Below are 18,848 nucleotides of genomic sequence, written 5' to 3'. Positions count from 1 at the left end.
TATGTCATGCTTATCTTGTGATAAAGCAGCAGCAGAAGAGATGATCAAAGTACATACAATAATGCAGAAAGAAAAGGGAAGGGAAAGGGAAATGGGACTTGATATGCCACCTTTCTGAGGTTTTTGCAACTATATTCAAAGCAGTTTACATATATTCAGGTACTTATTTTGTACCAGGGGCAATGGAGGGTTAAGTGACTTGCCCAGAGTCACAAGGAGCTGCAGTGGGAATCGAGCTCAGTTCCCCAGGATCAAAGTCCGCTGCACTAACCACTAGGCTACTCCTCCACTAGCAATATTCCATGTAGAAGCCTACCTTTGCAGATCAGCAATGCGGCTGCGCAGGCTTCTGTTTCTGTGAGTCTGACGTCCTGCACGTCAGACTCACAGAAACAGAAGCCTGCGCGGCCACGTTGCTGATCTGCAAGGGCAGGCTTCTACATGGAATGTTGCTAGTGGAATAGCAACATTCCATGTAGAATCTCAAATAGTAGCAACAGAATCTCAATAGTAGCAACATTCCATCTAGAATCTCAAATAGGGAAAGGGAAATGAGACTTGATATACTGCCTTTCTGAGGTTTTTGCAACTACATTCAAAGTGGGTTACATATATTCAGGTACTTATTTTGTACCAGGGGCAATGGAGGGTTAAGTGACTTGCCCAGAGTCACAAGGAGCTGTAGTGGAAATTGAACTCAGTTCCCCAGGATCAAAGTCCACTGCACTAACCACTAGGCTACTCCTCCAAGGGCTGTTCAAACTTGGGATAGTCAAGAGTCTTTATTTGTAGACCGGACACAGGCCATGTCTCAGTGTCAATCTGATCTATGTATCAAAAATAATATCAGATAAAGAGCTCACGGCTCATATGGTCAACAGACTGAGGGTGGTTCAAAATATATTGTTAAGAAAGGCAGAAATGTGTCAAAACAGACTGGTGTCCAGATTTTGGTCTATCATATGATAATTACAATATGTGAGGGGTTTTATATGTATAGATCAAGGTTTCTCAGCACTCAGCCTGTCAAGTTTTTAAGATATCCACAATGATATATGCATGCGATAAATTTACATGCACTACCTCCATTATGCAATTTGCAAATCTATCTCATGCATGTTCATTGCGGGTATCCTGAAAACCTGACTGGCTAGGTGTGTCCCAAGGAGTGGCTTGAGAATCACTGGTATTGATGTACAAATTACCTCTCTGCTTCTGTCATTTAATTGTGTAAGCTGCTTTGATGACTAAAGTGTAAAGAACGATATATCAAATAGAATAAATAAATGCAGATACCTATAAGACACAGTCTTTGCTCCACAGAGCTTACAATTTAGTCAAGAAAAATATATATGGACAGACAGGTTCTAGAAAAATGAATTGTAGAGTACTCAAGAGATGGAGCATGACGCACAACTCAAGAAGTCTGTTCCAGGCAGGGCTGGTGCAACCATTAGGAAACACAGGAAGTCACACAGAGCAGCAGCTTCTTGGGGGCAGCAAGGAGCAGCTACATTCCAAGCAAAACAATAGGTCCTGACAGGTACACAAATTCAAAGAGCCATCAGCACATACTGTAACCTGCATTTTTAGAGGATCTTTTGTGATGATCATGATTGTTGAGTTCAATTATCAAAATATTGGTGGTGTGCAAGGGGGTGGGGGAGGTTGCAAGGTAAAGCTAAGGGCATGAAAGTCAATTGGGGCTGTGTAAGACTAAAACGGTTCCCAAACCTGGTCCTGGAGGCACCCCAGCCAGTCAGGTTTTTGGGATACCCACAATGAATATTCATGAAAGAGATTTGCATGCACTGCCTCCACTGCATGTACATCTCTCTCATGAATATTCATTGTGGGTATCCTGAAAACCTGACTGGCTGGGGTGCCTCCAGGAACAGGTTTGGGAACCACTGGACAAAATGTTACCTAGAGCAGTGTTTCCCAAGTCAGGTCCTGTATCTCTTGCCAGTCAGATTTTTAGGATATCCACATAATGCATGAAAGAGATTTGTATATAATGGAGGCAGTGTGTGGAAGTCAAGTTCATGCGTATTCATTTTGGATATCCTGAAAACCTGACTGGCAAGGGGTACCTCCAGGACTGAACTTGGGAAACACTGACCTAGGGCACCACTGCCCTTCCTTGTGTACTCTAAGCACACAGCACAGCAATTGCCCTGTACTTTCTAGGTAAGATTTTATTTATTTAGATTTTGCTCACACCTTTTTCAGTAGTAGCTCAAGGTGAGTTACATTCAGATACATTGGATATTTCTCTGTCCCAGGAGGGCTCACAATCTAAGTTTGTACCTGAGGCAATGAAGGGTTAAGCGACTTGCCCAAGACCACAAGGAGCAGTAGTGGGATTTGAACCAGCCACCTCTGGATGTCAAGACTGGTGCTCTAACCACTAGGCTACTCCTCCACTCCACAATGAACATCATCAGGGAATGACTTGTGTATCTTTTTGTTTTTTCCCTCAGTACTTCTGGCTTCTGGTCCTCTCCCGAGGTTTAGTTGGCATTGGAGAAGCCAGTTACTCCACTATCGCCCCGACCATTATTGGAGACCTTTTCACCAAAAACACGAGAACCCTTATGCTGTCAGTCTTCTACTTTGCGATTCCACTTGGAAGGTACAGTACTATTTATGTATTTGGATTCAGCATGCTTAAGTGCTAATACTAACTTCAGTTATGTGGTTTTTATAATGTAGGCCTCCAGAGATTCCCTGTAACTGAATTAGAGGACGCCTGGCGAATTGTTCAGGTTTGAGGGAATAGTGAAGCAAAGCAAATCCGTTCTGTTTCAAAATTAAATCTCTCTAATTACAAGGAACCCCCGGAAGTCTTAGAAACACATTCTAAAGCTGTGTGAGCTTTCCTTGTTATCTAACATTAATTTAAAATGGAAAAACAAAAACCCTCCTCTGCAGAGATTTCCGGGGAACACTCTGTTGTAGAAAGGATCTTATAAAAAGTATTAAATTAGAGCTAGCGCTTTGGGACTCGACTGCTTCGTATCTGGTCTCCTCATCTCTCCTCGCCTCAGTCAGTAAAAGTACAACAAGATCCCAGACTTTTTAAATATTTTCTTTTACCTCTAGAATCAGCCATGGGGGGAGGGGAGGGGGTCAGTATTCCAAGGGATTTAATCAGGCAGCAGAGGCTCCTGCCTAGTTAACATTTTTATCATATTTATCTGTGTAAACCGCTTAGATGCCTATGTGCAGGTCCTTAGCGGTATATCAAATGCAACTTGGTTCTTTGGTTAAATTTATTTATTAGGATTTATTTACTGCTGTGGCGTTCCTAGGGTGGCTGACACCCGTGGCGGATCGCCGATGCGCCCCCCCCCCCAGGTGCAGCGACCCCCACCCCCGGCGAAAGGACACCCCCCCGGGTGCATTTTTAGCTGCTGGGGGGCTGCCGCGCGCCTCTCGGCTTCGCTCATTCCATACTCCCTCTGCCCCGGAACAGGAAGTAACCTGTTCCGGGGCAGAGGGAGCACGGAACGAGCAGAGCCGACAGGCGCACGGCACCCCCCCCCAGCGGCGTGCACCGAAGGCGGACTGCCCCCACCGCCCCCCCTTGGTACGCCACTGATTTACTGCCTTTTTGAAGGAATTCACTCAAGGCGGTGTACGGTAAGAATAGATCAAACATGAGCTATAGGCAATTACAGCAGTAAAATTATTCAAAAAAACAATACAAATTGTGGCATTGTATACTACTTACAATGTCAACACAATACGTAATAGAACATTTTAATTGATAGTGAAGAGTAAACAAAGATGTAACATATAGATAGGTAAGAGAGTAGGAAGAGTTAGAAAGTAAGGTGACTGATTTAAAGAAAGTTGCACATGAGGTCAGAGAGATGGTTAAATATTCTCTCGGCTAGGGTAGGAGTGGATAGACATGTCCCGCTGCAGTATGTGCAGCCTGAGTCACTCCTTGTGTGTGTGAGTGAGACTAACAAGTTAATTACTTCTTCCATTAAATGCCTGGTTGAAGAGCCAAGCTTTCACCTGCTTCTTGAAGTAGAGATGGTCTTGTGTTAAGCAGAGCCTTTCAGGCAGTGCATTCCAGAGTGTGGGGGCTACTCTGGAAAAGGCTCACTCGTGGGTATCACATCGTGTAAATGCCACTGAGCTGGCTGGCTGCTAATATTCACTTGGGTGGTGCCGCTGAATATCAGCTGTAACTGGCCATTCCCTAACCGGCGGTCTGGGGACAAAGTTTGGGCAGAGCTGAGGTCTACAAAATCCTGAGTGGTGTAGTACGAGTAGAAGTAAATTGATTTTTTACTCTTTCCAAAAGTACAAAGACTAAGGGACACTCGAGGAAGTTACATGGAAACACTTTTAAAACAAATAGGAGGAAATATTTTTTCACTCAAGAGAGTTACGTTCTGGAACTCTTTGCAGGAGGAGGTGGTAACAGCAGTTAGTGTATCTTGGTTTAAAAAAGGTTTGGACAAATTCCTGGAGGAGAACTCCATAGTCTGCTATTGAGCCAGACATAGGAAGCAACTGCTTGCCCTGGGATTTGTAGTATGGAGTGTTGCCAACGATTTGGGTTTCTGCCAGGTACTTGTGACCTGGCTTGGCCACAGTTTGGAAAACACGATATTGTCTGACCCAGTATGGCTACTCCAGGATCACAAGGAGCGGTAAATGGGACTTGAACTGGCCACCTCTTGATATCAAGGCTGGTGCTCTAAAGACTAGGCCACACCTCCACTACATGTTTGTAAAGTACCCTAGCTTTACTGTGGAGAGAAAAGCATTCAGGTTATTTTTCTGACTGAGCTTTTGCAATCTCACCCTTTTCCTCTCTGGCATCTGCTCGGAATAAGTTACTTTGTCTAAGGTCAGAATCATCCTGTTCAAAGCACAAGGACCTCCCTTGCCTGGGTTCAGGACCAGTTTATGGGGAGAAGTGTGAGAAAGAGCATTTGCTTAGGCCTCTGGCACAGCAAAGGACCCTGTGGTTAAAATGAGTGGCATCCCTTGGGCAGAGCTTCAGACAATCTGCTCCTAGTTGGGTCCATTCTGGCCCTCAGTCCCCAGCATGTCTAATGTGGCCTTGTATGTGTTGGCATAACTGCAACTTCTGCAAAGCCAAATACTTTCAACCATGTTATTATTTTTTTACAAAAATTTATTCCAGCAATGGAAAAATATAGAGAGCAGTTGATTAGGTAAAAAGAAAACACACTCTACAAGTGTATATGCAAGAACTTAGGTCAATGCCAAGAAGGGAAGTTCTCAATATGGACTGCTGTTAAGACGTGTTATTTTACTGTTAGCTTCAGACATAGTGACAGTTCGTTCCACTTTACAGGTCCTACAAAAGACAGTGCAACATTAGCACTCTAATTCTTGTGGTTTCCCTGTGGTAAACTGAATGCTAGGATATTTGGGAGAGTCCATTTTGGTGTATTGGTAGACTTTTAACATAGGAAAGTTTCACCAGCATACCTCAAACTCCTTTACATCAAAAGTTATAAAGATACATTATTATGGTGACAACTTATCTCACATCTAATCAGACATAAGTCAGTTTAAAGGTAAACTGGTAAATTCATCTCCTATAACCATAGCGAGTGCAATATCTATATTACACTTGAGTGTTCAGCTTTCCTGTTTTGCTCGCTCTTAAGATTGAATTGTACTTTCTTATTGGCCAGTAGGTAATCTTAATTGTGTAAATAGCTATGGTATTATGTTTTCACAAAAACTGACACCCAGATTAGGAGGTTGCAGACAGGGCGAGCTCACAACACACACATGCAAAATAAATTCCTTCAAGCAGACCACTTCCTCTAGAGAAGGGAGTAAAATGAGCTTACTTCCTAGCAGGAAAACCTGGAAAGTTCTTCTTATCACCAACCAGCTGGACTGGAGTGATAGCGAACCAGCTCCCAACACAGGGACGCCATCGTAAGCAAAGAGTCTGGCATGTTCCTTAGCTTTCCAAGGTCTGCTCTTTGCCACAACTAAAGGACGCCAAAGAATTAGCATTGGAAAATTGCTTTAGATAATTCTCACAAAGCAGAAATATCTTTCAGATCTACTTTGTATAATCAGCCCTTTGAAAGACCAGTAGAGGAGTTCTGGAACAGGCAATTGTCCAAGTGAAGCCAATATTTATGAAATACATAGGAGAAACCACTTAATAGATCTGACTGTCACTTTATAAAAATAAGTGGCTTTGTAGGTCAGTGAATGGTTATCAATGGTGTTTTTATTCTGTGTATCTTTATTTTCAATGGTAGCCTTTATATTGGTTTTCATTGAAAATGCATCTGTGTCTCCCACTACATCTTCAGACAGTATAGTTATTTAAATAATCTTATCTGCTCCCTCCATATTACTAAAACTCTGATTTCTTATTCTTTTCCTTTTTCCTTTTCTCAGTTTTTTTGACTTAAATGGTTCTGAATTTCATTTGGTAGCATGTCAAAGAAAACCAATAGAGTATCCTACAAAGAAGCAGGGTGTACTTAGTACTTGGAGACCTTATTTCTAGAAATGGATCACAACTCTTGGTACTTTTTTTCAGTGGTTTGGGATACATCACTGGATCAAGTGTGAAACAAGTCGCTGGAGACTGGCATTGGGCCCTTCGGGTAAGAGACTCTTTTTTTGTGGTAGATAGATAGGGCACAGAATCCTTCTAGATGGTGTTTGGACACTTCGTCATGCGATGCTTTCAACACGTGACATTTTATCACCCAACTCTTGGGTCATCATTGTGACATTTCATCACTATGACACTTTGTTGCTGACACTTCATCACCCATCACATCACCCACTGACACTTCATCACTCTGACACTTCATCACCCACCAACACTTCATCACCCAACACTTCAACGCTTCATCACCCAAAACTTCAACATTTCATCACTCCGACACTGCATCACTCCAGTTCTTCAACCCTGTGACACTTCATGACTATGATACTTCATCGTGCAACACTTTATCGCTTCCTTGGTTATGAACTGTCATGTGATTAAGTGTAGCATGATGAATCGTCACCAAACCATTTCTTATTTTTTACATTCACTGCAAAAATATCCCACAGCATTTGGATTATTGTCCCCACTACATTTTTTCTAGCAAAAAAGGTGCCGGTACTCAAATGCCAGATCACCCTTTAGGGGTGGGGTGATCACTGATGGGACCCACCCCACAATAGCCAGGCCCCCTGCAACCAGTCACAGAATCTATGGCATGGCAGAATTGGTGCATAGAGCCTGAGCTCTTTCATTAAAACTATGGGTCAATTTTAGCAGACGCTGGAAAAGGTGCCAGTACTCATTACCCCCAAGTACCCCCTCAAAAAAAAAAACCCTGATTGTCCCACTTGCTACAGGTAAGGTTATGGCACCCCTGAATCTGACTTTCCTCATCAGAGAACTGGAGATTATAGGATCACCATTAATTCTCATGCATAGGTGACCAACTTCTAATTGTTTTAGACTTGCCACTTCCACTCTGTTAAGTGAATGATCTACAGAAGAAAGAAAGAAACACAATAACAGATGCTTATTTTGAATTGTACTGCAAAATCATTCTGAAAACACATTCCAAAGAACATTTTTGGGGGTTTTAAAATATGGGATTGTGAGTGCATTTTACTGTTAATCTCTCCCTTACATATTTTGGAAAACACAGGCTGCTAGTATGTGATTCAGTGGTTTGCAAGCTATTTTCTCTTTGGGACCAAGTCAGACCGTGCTCAAAATCACAGAGTTCAAAACAAAGTCAAATCACTCCAGATGACAAGTTTAACATGTGTTCCACCGCCCTTATTGAGTGCTGTAAAATGAACGCTCTAATTTTCTGCATAGATGCTATAATATGGATATGATGGCCTCATTGACTTGTTTGTGAAACCTCCCAGATTTCAGAAAATCTTGTAAACTATGCTGCAGAGACAGTAGAGAGTACTCTCCCTAGTGGAGAGAGAGTCCCAGTCATTGCTCAACAGTGACATCTAGTGGCTGGAACCACAGTGCAAGTGTACTGGCTTTGGTGGGAGCCAAGGGCTCTCACACCCATTTAAGGACTGTCACTTACCCGGTTAGGCTAGGAAAGGTTACAATCACGGGGGAAATATTCTAGTAGTTATGAATAAAAACTCACAGTGTCATTGCCCAATACAAGCTGGTTCCAACTGAGCTGATTGCCTGAAGGAGCAGAAGGAGACTAGTAAGCTAAAATATAATTAATTCAAACAAACCTAACTATTCAGATACAACAAAAGGATGCTACGAAAGGGGCATTGGGACCAAAACAAAAAAGGCCAGTTATCGTATTTCCCTACTGTCAGTAGCAACCACCATTCTTTTGTGGTTGAATATCAGACTGGGACCAGGCAAGCAGATTCCGCAGCAATCATGATTGGGGTGAGACAGGACCAAAGAAATTTCTTCCACTTGACCCCGGAGCAGAGGAAGGGTGCTTTACAGACCAACAATTTTCCCATTATTTGATTTTTATCAAATGTGAGTATTTCCAAGAGGGTGCTCTAAATCATTTAGATGCTTTTCCCTCTTCAGTTATCAAGAAATCCTTGAAGGTTAGTTTCCAGCGCTGAGGGGAAAAACTTAGTTCCAGTTTCCGTTTGTTTTTTGCACTGAGACACCAGTTTCCTTCTATTTTAACTTCTTGCTAAAACTGTTAAAAATAATACTGGAAAAGATGTCTTGAAAGAGCAGAGAGGAAGTGGCCAAACAAAACTGCTTGCAGACCTTTGACCCCTCTGTTGGCACTTGAATCGTACCATTCTTGAGTGAGAGATGTGTCTACACTTTGGTATTCCCTGGCGGGGGAGTTATTATCTCACTATAATAAACTTGGGTTCAAAATAATTTATCTTTTTTATATATGCACTTTAAAGTGTTATAAAATATTATAAAGTGTTTTAAATGTGCTCAGACCATACCGTTTACACCCATTATATCCCCAAGAGGAATATGTGGTGGTGTCACAATGGAACCATCATTGTACATACGATGTTCCGCCTCCTAATATTTTTGTATGTACATACAGCTGAGCCCAAGTAGATCTTTATCACCAGTGTATGCATATATCTATAATATGTCATATTACCATCCGATACATAGATAATAGAACATACAATACAACATTTGTTTGAACCTAAAGGAGGTATATGTTAGTTCATGACACCCTGATCTCACTTCCCCCACATATCTTACATAAACCAACCCACAATGCGATATACACATATATTCACACAGTTATTGCACTTCCCTTGGGGTATATTGTGCTCGTGCTTGTGCTTCATTAAAATCACATATCATTCATCCATTCCAATCTTGCCATCACAATAACTGCTGTTGGGGATATAATGGGTGTAAACGGTATGGTCTGAGCACATTTAAAACACTTTATAATATTTATAGCATTTTAAAGTGCATATATAAAAAAAAGATAAATTATTTTGAACCCAAGTTTATTATAGTGAGTTTATGGTTTAACTTGGTTTGTTGGATTTGTTCTTCCTGATTTTTTGTAATTTATTAAAAGGGGGAGTTATTATGCCACAATAGCTTTTCCAAAACAGCCTACAAAATGCATGAGCTCCCAGTTTAAAATGAGATAGGAATTTGGTTAGCTTTGCAACGTAAGGTGAAGTTTAGTTTTCAGTTTAGTTTTTATTTCTCGTCTCGATATACTGCTCTTCAAGCTAAAAAGCATACAAAGTGGTTTACAATGACAACGAGATGATAATGTTCAAACCATGCACGTGATAAAGGGAACCACAGAGCAGGATGAAAAGAAAGGCAGACCTCACCAATTAAATAATCCAAAATATTGTCCAAAGAAATCTAGCTCAGCTGTTGGCATTTTAGGGACAAAAGAGAAAACTGGCTCCTGAACCAAAATGCTAAGCTTGTAAACCTTAATTTATTAATGTTAGAAGGGCCTGAAATCAGAAAATTCTTGATGATCACAGGACACAATTGCATTTTTTTTTTTTACTTCTAACCAGTTGCACATGCCAAACTGGACTGACACCGGTGAAACTCCTTCATTGTTGCTGTTCAGGAGGTGTTAAACTGCCTGCACTGTACAGCATCTGATTTCAGCTCCCCAAAACCAGCAGGTGGCTACAACCATTCAGGAAATTTGGTACACTGAGGACATGAGACATTCCTGGAGAGTAACAGAGCAGAGGAGTAGCCTAAAGATCAGAGCAGTGGGCTGAGAAGTAGGGAAACCACAGTTGCAATCCCGCTGACACTCGTGTTGCCTTTGGGCAAGTTATTTCACCCTCCCTTGCTTTTGGCACAGACTTAAAGGCTTATTTATTAAGCTGCATTAACAGTGGAATATGAGAAATAATGCTAATTAGTGTGTCCTGCAGCTAATACAGAAGGAGATTGGGGATTGTGCCTTACAGCTGACAGAGCTCTTTACCATGTGTTAGCTGCTAATGCAACAGATAAAAGTCCCCTTATGAGGACTTACACGTTATCGGCTGTGTCGTTAATGCTGCTAGCAACTTTTTTTCTGCGTTAGCTACGTGGCTTCCTTCCCCAAAATGTTGGGAACACCCCATTATTTAATGCAGAGGTTAAGGTGTATTAATATTGGCTATTACTACACATGAACTGCAAAACCTTAGTACAGCTTAGACTGTGCTACCTATGAAAAGCCATGAGTTAAACAAGATATAAATACAAAAATATGGTAATCTAAAAAGTAGGAAGACAAATTCTTCATTGCCAATCAAAATATCTCAAGGGTATTAATGTACAGGAAGTGAGCCTTTTTCAACTGAAGGAAAACTCTGGAACGAGGGAGCATAAGATGAAGTTAAGAGGGAAAACAGGCTTAGGAGTAATCTAAGAAAGTATTATTTCACAGAAAGGGTGGTGGAGGTTGTGGAGTCAAGGACTATGTCAGAATTTTAAAAGGCATGGGACAAGCATGTGGGATCGCTTAGGAAAAGGAAGATTTAGGGGTAACAGAGGATGGGCAGACTGGATGGGTCATATGGCCTTTATCTGCCATCATGTTTCTATGTTTCTAAAATTGGGGCCCTGATATTAAAAAGCAGTTATCCAGATAGGAACAGTAGTCTTCCAGATAAAAGCTGCTGGTCTGTCTTATCTGTTAATTTTTAGCAGCACGATACAGCTATTGCTAGGGCAGAGCATGGATGGAGCATGGGCTATACTTTCAATTAACCAACCAGTGGTGTTATTTTGTCCGCTATGCAGATATCTTTCCAGATAACTTTAGGACAGTAAAAAGGTGCCATAAAATTATCCAGGAAGTTAGCGGGCTAGAAGACTGAAAGTCACCACTCTCATGAAAATGGCAGCACTTCCTGCTCTCCATGTTGTTGTAGTGTCAGCCAGTATTGATACCGACAGCAGTGTCATAGTCACCCACTTTGGGCTCAGGCTCACCCAACAATGGTGTACATCATCCTCAAGCCTTGCCAGCTCAAGACCTCCTTTGCCAGAACCCTCAGGCTATCTGAATATTGTGGCATTCAGCAGCTGTGCTACCAGCCACCAACAACAACAACACCACCCCTTACCCCTGTGCATGCTGGGTTTCTCAAACATGCTCAGTTCATGTTGACATTGGTGGTTGACATTGGGTGCTGACATTGGTGGCTGAGAGCACAACTGCCACAGTGTTCACATATCCTGAGCACTACCAGCCAAGGTATTAATCTTTAACTTTTGGTGGATGAGTGGGTAGCGGAACAGGGAGTGGGGACAGTGAGGAAAAGCGAAGGACCATCCATTCCACCCCTGGGCCTACCCAGAAATTGTCTTCTGGCTATGCCACTGACTGTTGCTGAATGTTTATCAGAATTTAAGCACTGCAGCTGGTGTTCAAAAGCAATGCTGAGCACGATGCTTATTTTTCAGCCTATAGTTATGAGGCAGTTTTCAAAACTCTGCAGGCAGGTTCAGAGTTGCTGGATTTTTTTTTATCAGTTCTGAAACAGAAAGTAGCCTTTGAAAAATTCCCACGGAAGAAGTCCTCACAGAGATTTACACTTTCATTTTCTTCTCTGGGTATTTCTCCCAGTCAAAACAATGTGCCGCAGGACCGCCGAGAGACACAGCCGGGCCCGGAGCAGGACTGCCTCCCTCACCTGGACCACCGCTGCGCTGCACCCCCCCCCCCCCCCCACACACACACTCAGGCCACCCCCACACTCAGACTGCCGCCCCCTTCCTTCCTGTGTCTGCTCCTCCCTGAGTCTGTCATCTCCTGCTCCTGTGTACCGGGGCCTGGGTTATTGCATTAACGCAGATCCTGGCACACAGGAGCAGAAGAGAGACAGACCCGGAAGCAGGCTGCTTCCCTGAAACTTTGCCAGTGCTGGGCCCCCCCCCCCCTTGCAGGCTGGGCCCAGGAAATCTCCCCCCCCCCCAACCTAGCGGCGCTGATGTGCTGTTGCCACCTGCACTGTGGGGGAAAGGCCTCTGGAAAAATGCAAGTGGAAATGCCTGCGCAGTGGAACAATATACACACTGTCACCTGCATACACTGCAGGCAGTTTTCCAAAAGCCCGTTAACCCAGGTAACTGGCAAGAGGCTTCATATAAAATACTTCCTAAGGCAATTTTATAAGCATTTGGCAAAATCTCTCTGTAGTCCTAATCTCTTCATACCCACCCACCATCTTTCACCCATAGTTCTGAGGCACAAGAAGTGCCCTCCATGTTACCAACCGAAAATCTTTCGTGAACCGGTGGAAACTGCTGCTAGGTTAATGCTTTCTTTTTTTTTACAGGTATCTCCAGTACCTGGCATGATCACAGGAGCACTGATTTTAATATTTGTGCCAGCTGCCAAGCAAGGCCATGCCAACCAGCTGAAGGCCAGGAGTTCCTGGATCAGGGACATGAAGGCGCTGATAAGAAAGTAAGACCTCTTCAGAGTGCATGGCCCATACACTAATGACATTGTTCCATTGCCATGATGTCTCCAAAGAACCCAGCATGTATAGCAAAGAGAACACGGTTCACCATGATGGCACTTGGCATACAGAACTTAGATACAGCACACTTAATTTATGAAGGGGGAAGCTCCAGATTTTCTGCCTCTAGGAAATAAAACTTCTTGTCAATCCGATCCATGAATGATCTCCTAGCATATACAGGGCGAGGCAAAAAAAACAACCCTAGAGTTTTTTGCCATTTCCTCAGCAACCGCTTTGAATTTCAACAAGAAATTTTACGTACTCAGGTCCCTGTTTACTAAGAGACACCAGTGGCGTAGCCAGAAAGCAATTTTTGGGTGGGCCATCGGATTGGATGGGTGGGAGTGGAGGAGTGGCCTAGTGGTTAGGGTGGTGGACTTTGGTCCTGAGGAACTGAGTTCAATTCCCACTTCAGGCACAGGCAGCTCCTTGTGACTCTGGGCAAGTCACTTAACCTTCCATTGCCCCATTGAGCCTGCCATGAGTGGGAAAGTGCGGGGTACAAATGTAACAAAACAAAAAAAAAAAACCCACACCCCACACACATCTGTCCAGCACATTTAAAGTTATTGGCACTGCCTCCACTCACCTTCTTCCACCCCCACCGTGGCGCTGCCTCCTCTCCTGCACTTCATGGTCTCCATCCCCCACCCCCACGGCAGCTTAAGAGGTTGATTTTTTGGGGGTAACAGACCACAGAACTAGTCCCAGCAGGGTGGTCGTGTAGTTCCTAGCACCTTGGTAAACTGTATAGACTGATGCGATTATCTAGCCAATTTTAGGTCTTAATCTGTAGCCAGATTTCTGTGTGTCGCATCTTTTCTGGAAGGGTTTAGAGCCACCCTGATTAGATGTGTTCTTATATTGATGTATTGACGTGTACTTAATGATGACAAAAATGAGGAAGTAAGAAGACCCTGGGCTTTTATAGCTACCCATGTGCTGACTACTAGTGACTAGCTTCTGTTGGAACCATTAGAGATTCCAAAGAAATGTCCTGTAATGTATTCTAAAGTAATGCATCTGCGTCTTACATAAATGCATTTTCTTCCCTACTCTGCTAATTAAAAAATGTAAAAAGATGCACATTTCCAAAAAAGCAAACTTCCATGAGCAACATGTCCCCCTTTCCTTTCCCTCCCTCCATTAGCAGCATGTCCTCTCTCCTCTCTTCTCCACCCCTTCTATCCCATATGCTCTATTTCCCCTTTTCCTTTCCCCCTGTCCATGTACGTCCCCTTACCAAAATTTTTTCCAGCTCCCTCCCTCCCTTTTCACAGCCCCCTCACTCCCTCCTCCCACTCCCCCCCATGCACAACTCCATCCATCCACAATTTCTTCCCCTCCCCTCCAGCCCTAGATGCCCTCCCCAAACATACCTCAGTACATCCTGGTGGTCTAGTGGCCTCTTATGGGCAGGAAAGATCCCCATTCTTCCCTGTCCACTGCTGCTGATTCTCTCACTGCTGCTCTTTCTTTAAAATGGCTGCCGAGACTTCAAGTGGCGGACTCGTGAGACTTCCACAGAAGCAAGAGGATCAGTGGCAGTGGGCAAGAAAGAGTGTGGATCTTTCCTGCCTGTAAGAGGCCACTAGACCACCAGGATGTACTGAGATACATTTGGGAAGGGCACCCAGGGCTGGAAGTGAGGGGAAGGGAGACATGACTCACCTAGCCTAGCCTACACTTCCGCGGAGTCCCCGCAGGACCCAGGTCCATCCCCGTGGGATCCCTGCAGGGCTTGGGTCCATTCCCATGAGATTCCTGTGGACCTGAGTCCATCCCCATGGTAACTGTGGGATTCCCACAAATCCTGCTCCCGTGCAGCTCTCTAGTACTCAATAGATTTTGTATGTGCAATTTATAGAATACCAACTAATGGCAGTTACACATTATACTAATTAGTGACAATTTGCGCTATAAACACCAATTATAGCCAATAAATGGTTGTTAGCACCAATTAGTAACTGAACCTATTCTGTAACTTGCACACACAATTTTGCACTCTCTGCATAAAATTAGGGGGTAAGTGTGTACTAAAAGATCAATATTCTCATGTCAGATTCATTATGGAAGTTGGGAAAATAGTTGATTTCATCATTTTATGGTACGGTTAGTAATTGTTGTAGTAATGCTGTTCTGTTAATGAGATGTTGGTGGTGGTAATACAGGATCTTAAGTGGTTTGGGTTTTTTGTTTTTTGGATGCCTGCACAAATGTTCCGCATAAACCAACGTAATGAAATGAATAGACCATTTCTCCCTGTCTCTCTTGTCCTGTCCAGTCGCAGCTATGTGTTTTCCTCCCTGGCCACATCAACAGTATCCTTTGCTACGGGAGCCCTGGGCATGTGGATCCCCCTGTACCTGCACAGGGCACAAGTAGTGCAGAAAACAGTGGAGCCCTGCAGCCACGAACCCTGCAGCACCAAGGACAGGTAACGAACAGCTCAGCTTTCAGGAGAGAGAGGGAGTGACCCAGATTTCCTTCTTTCATTTCTTCAGAGCTATCAAAAAGAAGACAAAACATTGGCATTATGATTTAGTGCTTATTTTGAGGGAGATAAAGTGGCTTGTTCAGATTGAGTTTGATTCCCACTTCAGGCACAGGCAGCTCCTTGTGACTCTGGGCAAGTCACTTAACCCTCTATTGCCCCATGTAAGCCGCATTGAGCCTGCCATGAGTGGGAAAGCGCAGGGTACAAATGTAACAAAAATAAAATAGATACTATTGGAGATTCTACATGGAATGTTGCTACTATTGGAGATTCCACTAGCAACATTCCATGTAGAATCTCCAATAGTAGCAATTCTGTAGAAGTCGGACTCACAGAACAGAAGCCTGCGCAGATTCTACATGGAATGTTGCTACTATTGGAGATTCCACTAGCAACATTCCATGTAGAAGCCTGCGCAGGCTTCTGTTTCTGTGAGTCCGACTTCTACATGGAATGTTGCTACTATTGGAGATTCTACATGGAATGTTGCTATTCCACTAGCAACATTCCATGTAGAAGCCTGCGCAGGCTTCTGTTTCTGTGAGTCCAACTTCTACATGGAATGTTGCTACTATTGGAGATTCTACATGGAATGTTGCTATTCCACTAGCAACATTCCATGTAGAAGCCTGCGCGGCCACATTGGTGATCTGCAAGGGCCGACTTCTACATGGAATGTTGCTAGTGGAATAGCAACATTCCATGTAGAATCTCAAATAGTAGCAACAGTGGAGGAGTGGCCTAGTGGTTAGGGTGGTGGACTTTGGTCCTGGGGAACTGAGTTCGATTCCCACTTCAGGCACAGGCAGCTCCTTGTGACTCTGAGCAAGTCACTTATCCCTCCATTGCCCCATGTAAGCCACATTGAGCCTGCCATGAGTGGGAAAGCGTGGGGTACAAATGTAACAAAAAAAAAATCAGTTCTAGGATACTAAGTCATAATTTGGCATGCTGACCACTGTAATGTGGAGAAACTTAAACACAGGCTTGTGAGAAGCTTAACCAGGGATTGTATTACACAGAATAGGTTTGAAAGTGTCTTCATTGATTGCCTGTAACTGGTCCTTAGTCACCAGTTTGCTGATGGTCAGATTAACCAGAGATTTTGCTATTTTATGAAGTACTGCTGCTGTTAGGAGCAAGGTTAATGGAGTGGAGGACTGGCCTAGTGGTTAGAGCACCGGTCTTGCAATCCAGAGGTGGCCAGTTCAAGCCCCACTGCCACTCCTTGTCATCTTGGGCAAGTCACTTAACCCTCCAATCGCCTCAGGTACAAACCTAGATTGTGAGCCCTCCTAGGACAGAGAAATATCCAGAGTACCTGAATGTAACTCACCTTGAACTACTTCTGAAAAAGGAGTGAGCAAAATCTAAATAATAAATAAACATCATACATTTTTATGCTCTAATCCAGTGGTTCTCAACCTTTACTACCGCTAACCCAGGGGTACTTAAACATATTCTAGGGGTCCACGGGCTAGTCAGCTTTTCAGGATTTCCCTAAGAATAATGTATGAGAGGGATTTGCGTGCCTGTCACCTCCATTATTCAAATCTATCTCATGCATATGCATTATTTTGCACATATCCTTTCTTCACGAGAGATTGAGATCCCTGACAATTGGTTTTTGTACGCGGATTGGAGGGTTTATGAGTGGACAATGATGGATTATGACACCTATTGAAACAAGGGAGCAGGGTATACGGACCCGTGATGAACTGTTTTGAACTATGAGTTAACAAATGAGGTTAGAAGAAATGGTATGTTATGTTAAAGGAATTGTTATACGAAATCTCACTATGGTGGAATGGGATTGTTTGATGTAATAATTGATTTAATAAATGTTTTAAAAAAGAAATTAAAGAAGAAATGAATGTATATGTAATTGATGAGTAATTAGTGAGTGTTTAAAGTATTTAATACAGTGCACTAATTACAAATAGAGTATAATCCTTGTATGACGGATAATTAATGCATATGCATTAGGGATATCCTGAAAAGCCATCTGGCCTGTGGACCCCTAGGACAGGTTTAAGAACCACTACCCTAGCCTGTCTGGGTTTTTAGTATTTCCACAACGAATACGCATGAGATAGACTTGCTTAGCATGAATTAAGTACATGGAGATAGACCTCATGCATATTCATCATGGAAATCCTAAAAGTTGAATGGACTAAGAGCTACTCAAAGACCAAGTTGATGATGACTGCTGTAATCTAGTCAGTGTTAATTGTACAATAAGATTGCTTTGCACGAGGCTTTTCAGTATAGTTACATCATCTGATGCCAAGATACCTCTTTCTTTTAACAGCTTGATATTTGGAGCAATCACATGCATCACAGGTTTCCTTGGTGTGATCACAGGAGCTACAGCGACAAAGTGGTGCCGACTAAAAACCCAGCGTGCTGACCCCTTGGTCTGCGCTGTTGGCATGCTGGGATCCGCCATCTTTATCTGCCTGATCTTTGTTGCCGCTAAAAGCAGCAGTTGGGGATCATACGTGAGTAATACGCATAACACTTTCTCAGACATGGAATTCAATCCTGAGTAACGGGTGGCGCAGTCTTCTATGGCAGAGTTCGCACAGTCTTTCTCATTCTCTAAACTTGCATGCCCAACTTGACGCTTAGGGCCCGATTCTATATAAAGCAGGGGCGTAGCCAGACTTCAGCGGAAGGGGGGTCCAGAGCCCCCGCACCGCCACCAACAACTTTGCCCCCCCCCCCTGCCGATGACCCTCTCGATCCCCCCCTGCCGCCAACCTTCCCCCGCCGTCACCTACCTTTGATGGCGGGGGACCCCAACCCCCGCTAGCTGAGGTCCTCTTCTTCCGGCACAAGGCTTCGTTCTGTTTCTGTGAGTCTGACATACAATGTGCAGGACGTCAGACTCACAGAAACAGAATGAAGCCTTGCGCCGGAAGAAGAGGACCTTGGCTGGCGGGGGTTGGGGTCCCCCGCCAGCAAAGGTAGCGGACGGCAGTGGCGGGGGAGGGTTGGCGGCGGGAGGGGGGTCGAGAGGGTCATCGGCAGGGGTCCAGGGCCAAATCTATGGGGGCCCAGGCCCCTAAGGCCCCACGTAGCTACGCCACTGATATAAAGTGCCTAAAAAATCCAGGCGGTAAATATTTTCACCTAAGCGTATTCTATATGTGATGCTTAAATTTAAGCCTGTAAGCAGTTACATGCGTAACTTCAAGTATTCTGTAAGATGTGTGCGTAAGTGCTAGCCCATGCCCCTCCTAGGTCAACACCCCTCTTGCAGTTACGCACTATGGAAATTGCACACACATTTTGGGAAATACTAAGGGCAGTTATGTGTGTAACTGCTAATTAATGCCAATTAACACCAATTTTA

General features: G+C 43.7%; 1 protein-coding gene across 2 annotated transcripts in view; it reads left to right on the top strand.

Moving 5' to 3' along the window:
• SPNS2 (sphingolipid transporter 2) overlaps nt 1–18,848 on the top strand; it is a 219,385-nt gene that overhangs the window by 156,550 nt on the left and 43,987 nt on the right. For both annotated transcript variants that reach the window (XR_003939903.1, XM_030185886.1), the window contains exons 4-8: nt 2,484–2,635; nt 6,569–6,635; nt 12,805–12,935; nt 15,278–15,430; nt 17,802–17,991. Coding sequence is in view for 1 of the 2 variants with exons in the window: in XM_030185886.1 (XP_030041746.1) it covers nt 2,484–2,635; nt 6,569–6,635; nt 12,805–12,935; nt 15,278–15,430; nt 17,802–17,991 (693 nt within the window). In the remaining variant the exon portion in view is untranslated. The remainder of the gene's footprint in view (nt 1–2,483; nt 2,636–6,568; nt 6,636–12,804; nt 12,936–15,277; nt 15,431–17,801; nt 17,992–18,848) is intronic.

This window comes from Microcaecilia unicolor, chromosome 13, assembly GCF_901765095.1.
Source record: "Microcaecilia unicolor chromosome 13, aMicUni1.1, whole genome shotgun sequence".
Taxonomy (NCBI): Eukaryota; Metazoa; Chordata; class Amphibia; order Gymnophiona; family Siphonopidae; genus Microcaecilia; species Microcaecilia unicolor.
The sequence above is the reverse complement of the archived record's forward strand: the minus strand, read 5'-3'. Positions and strand labels throughout refer to the sequence as shown.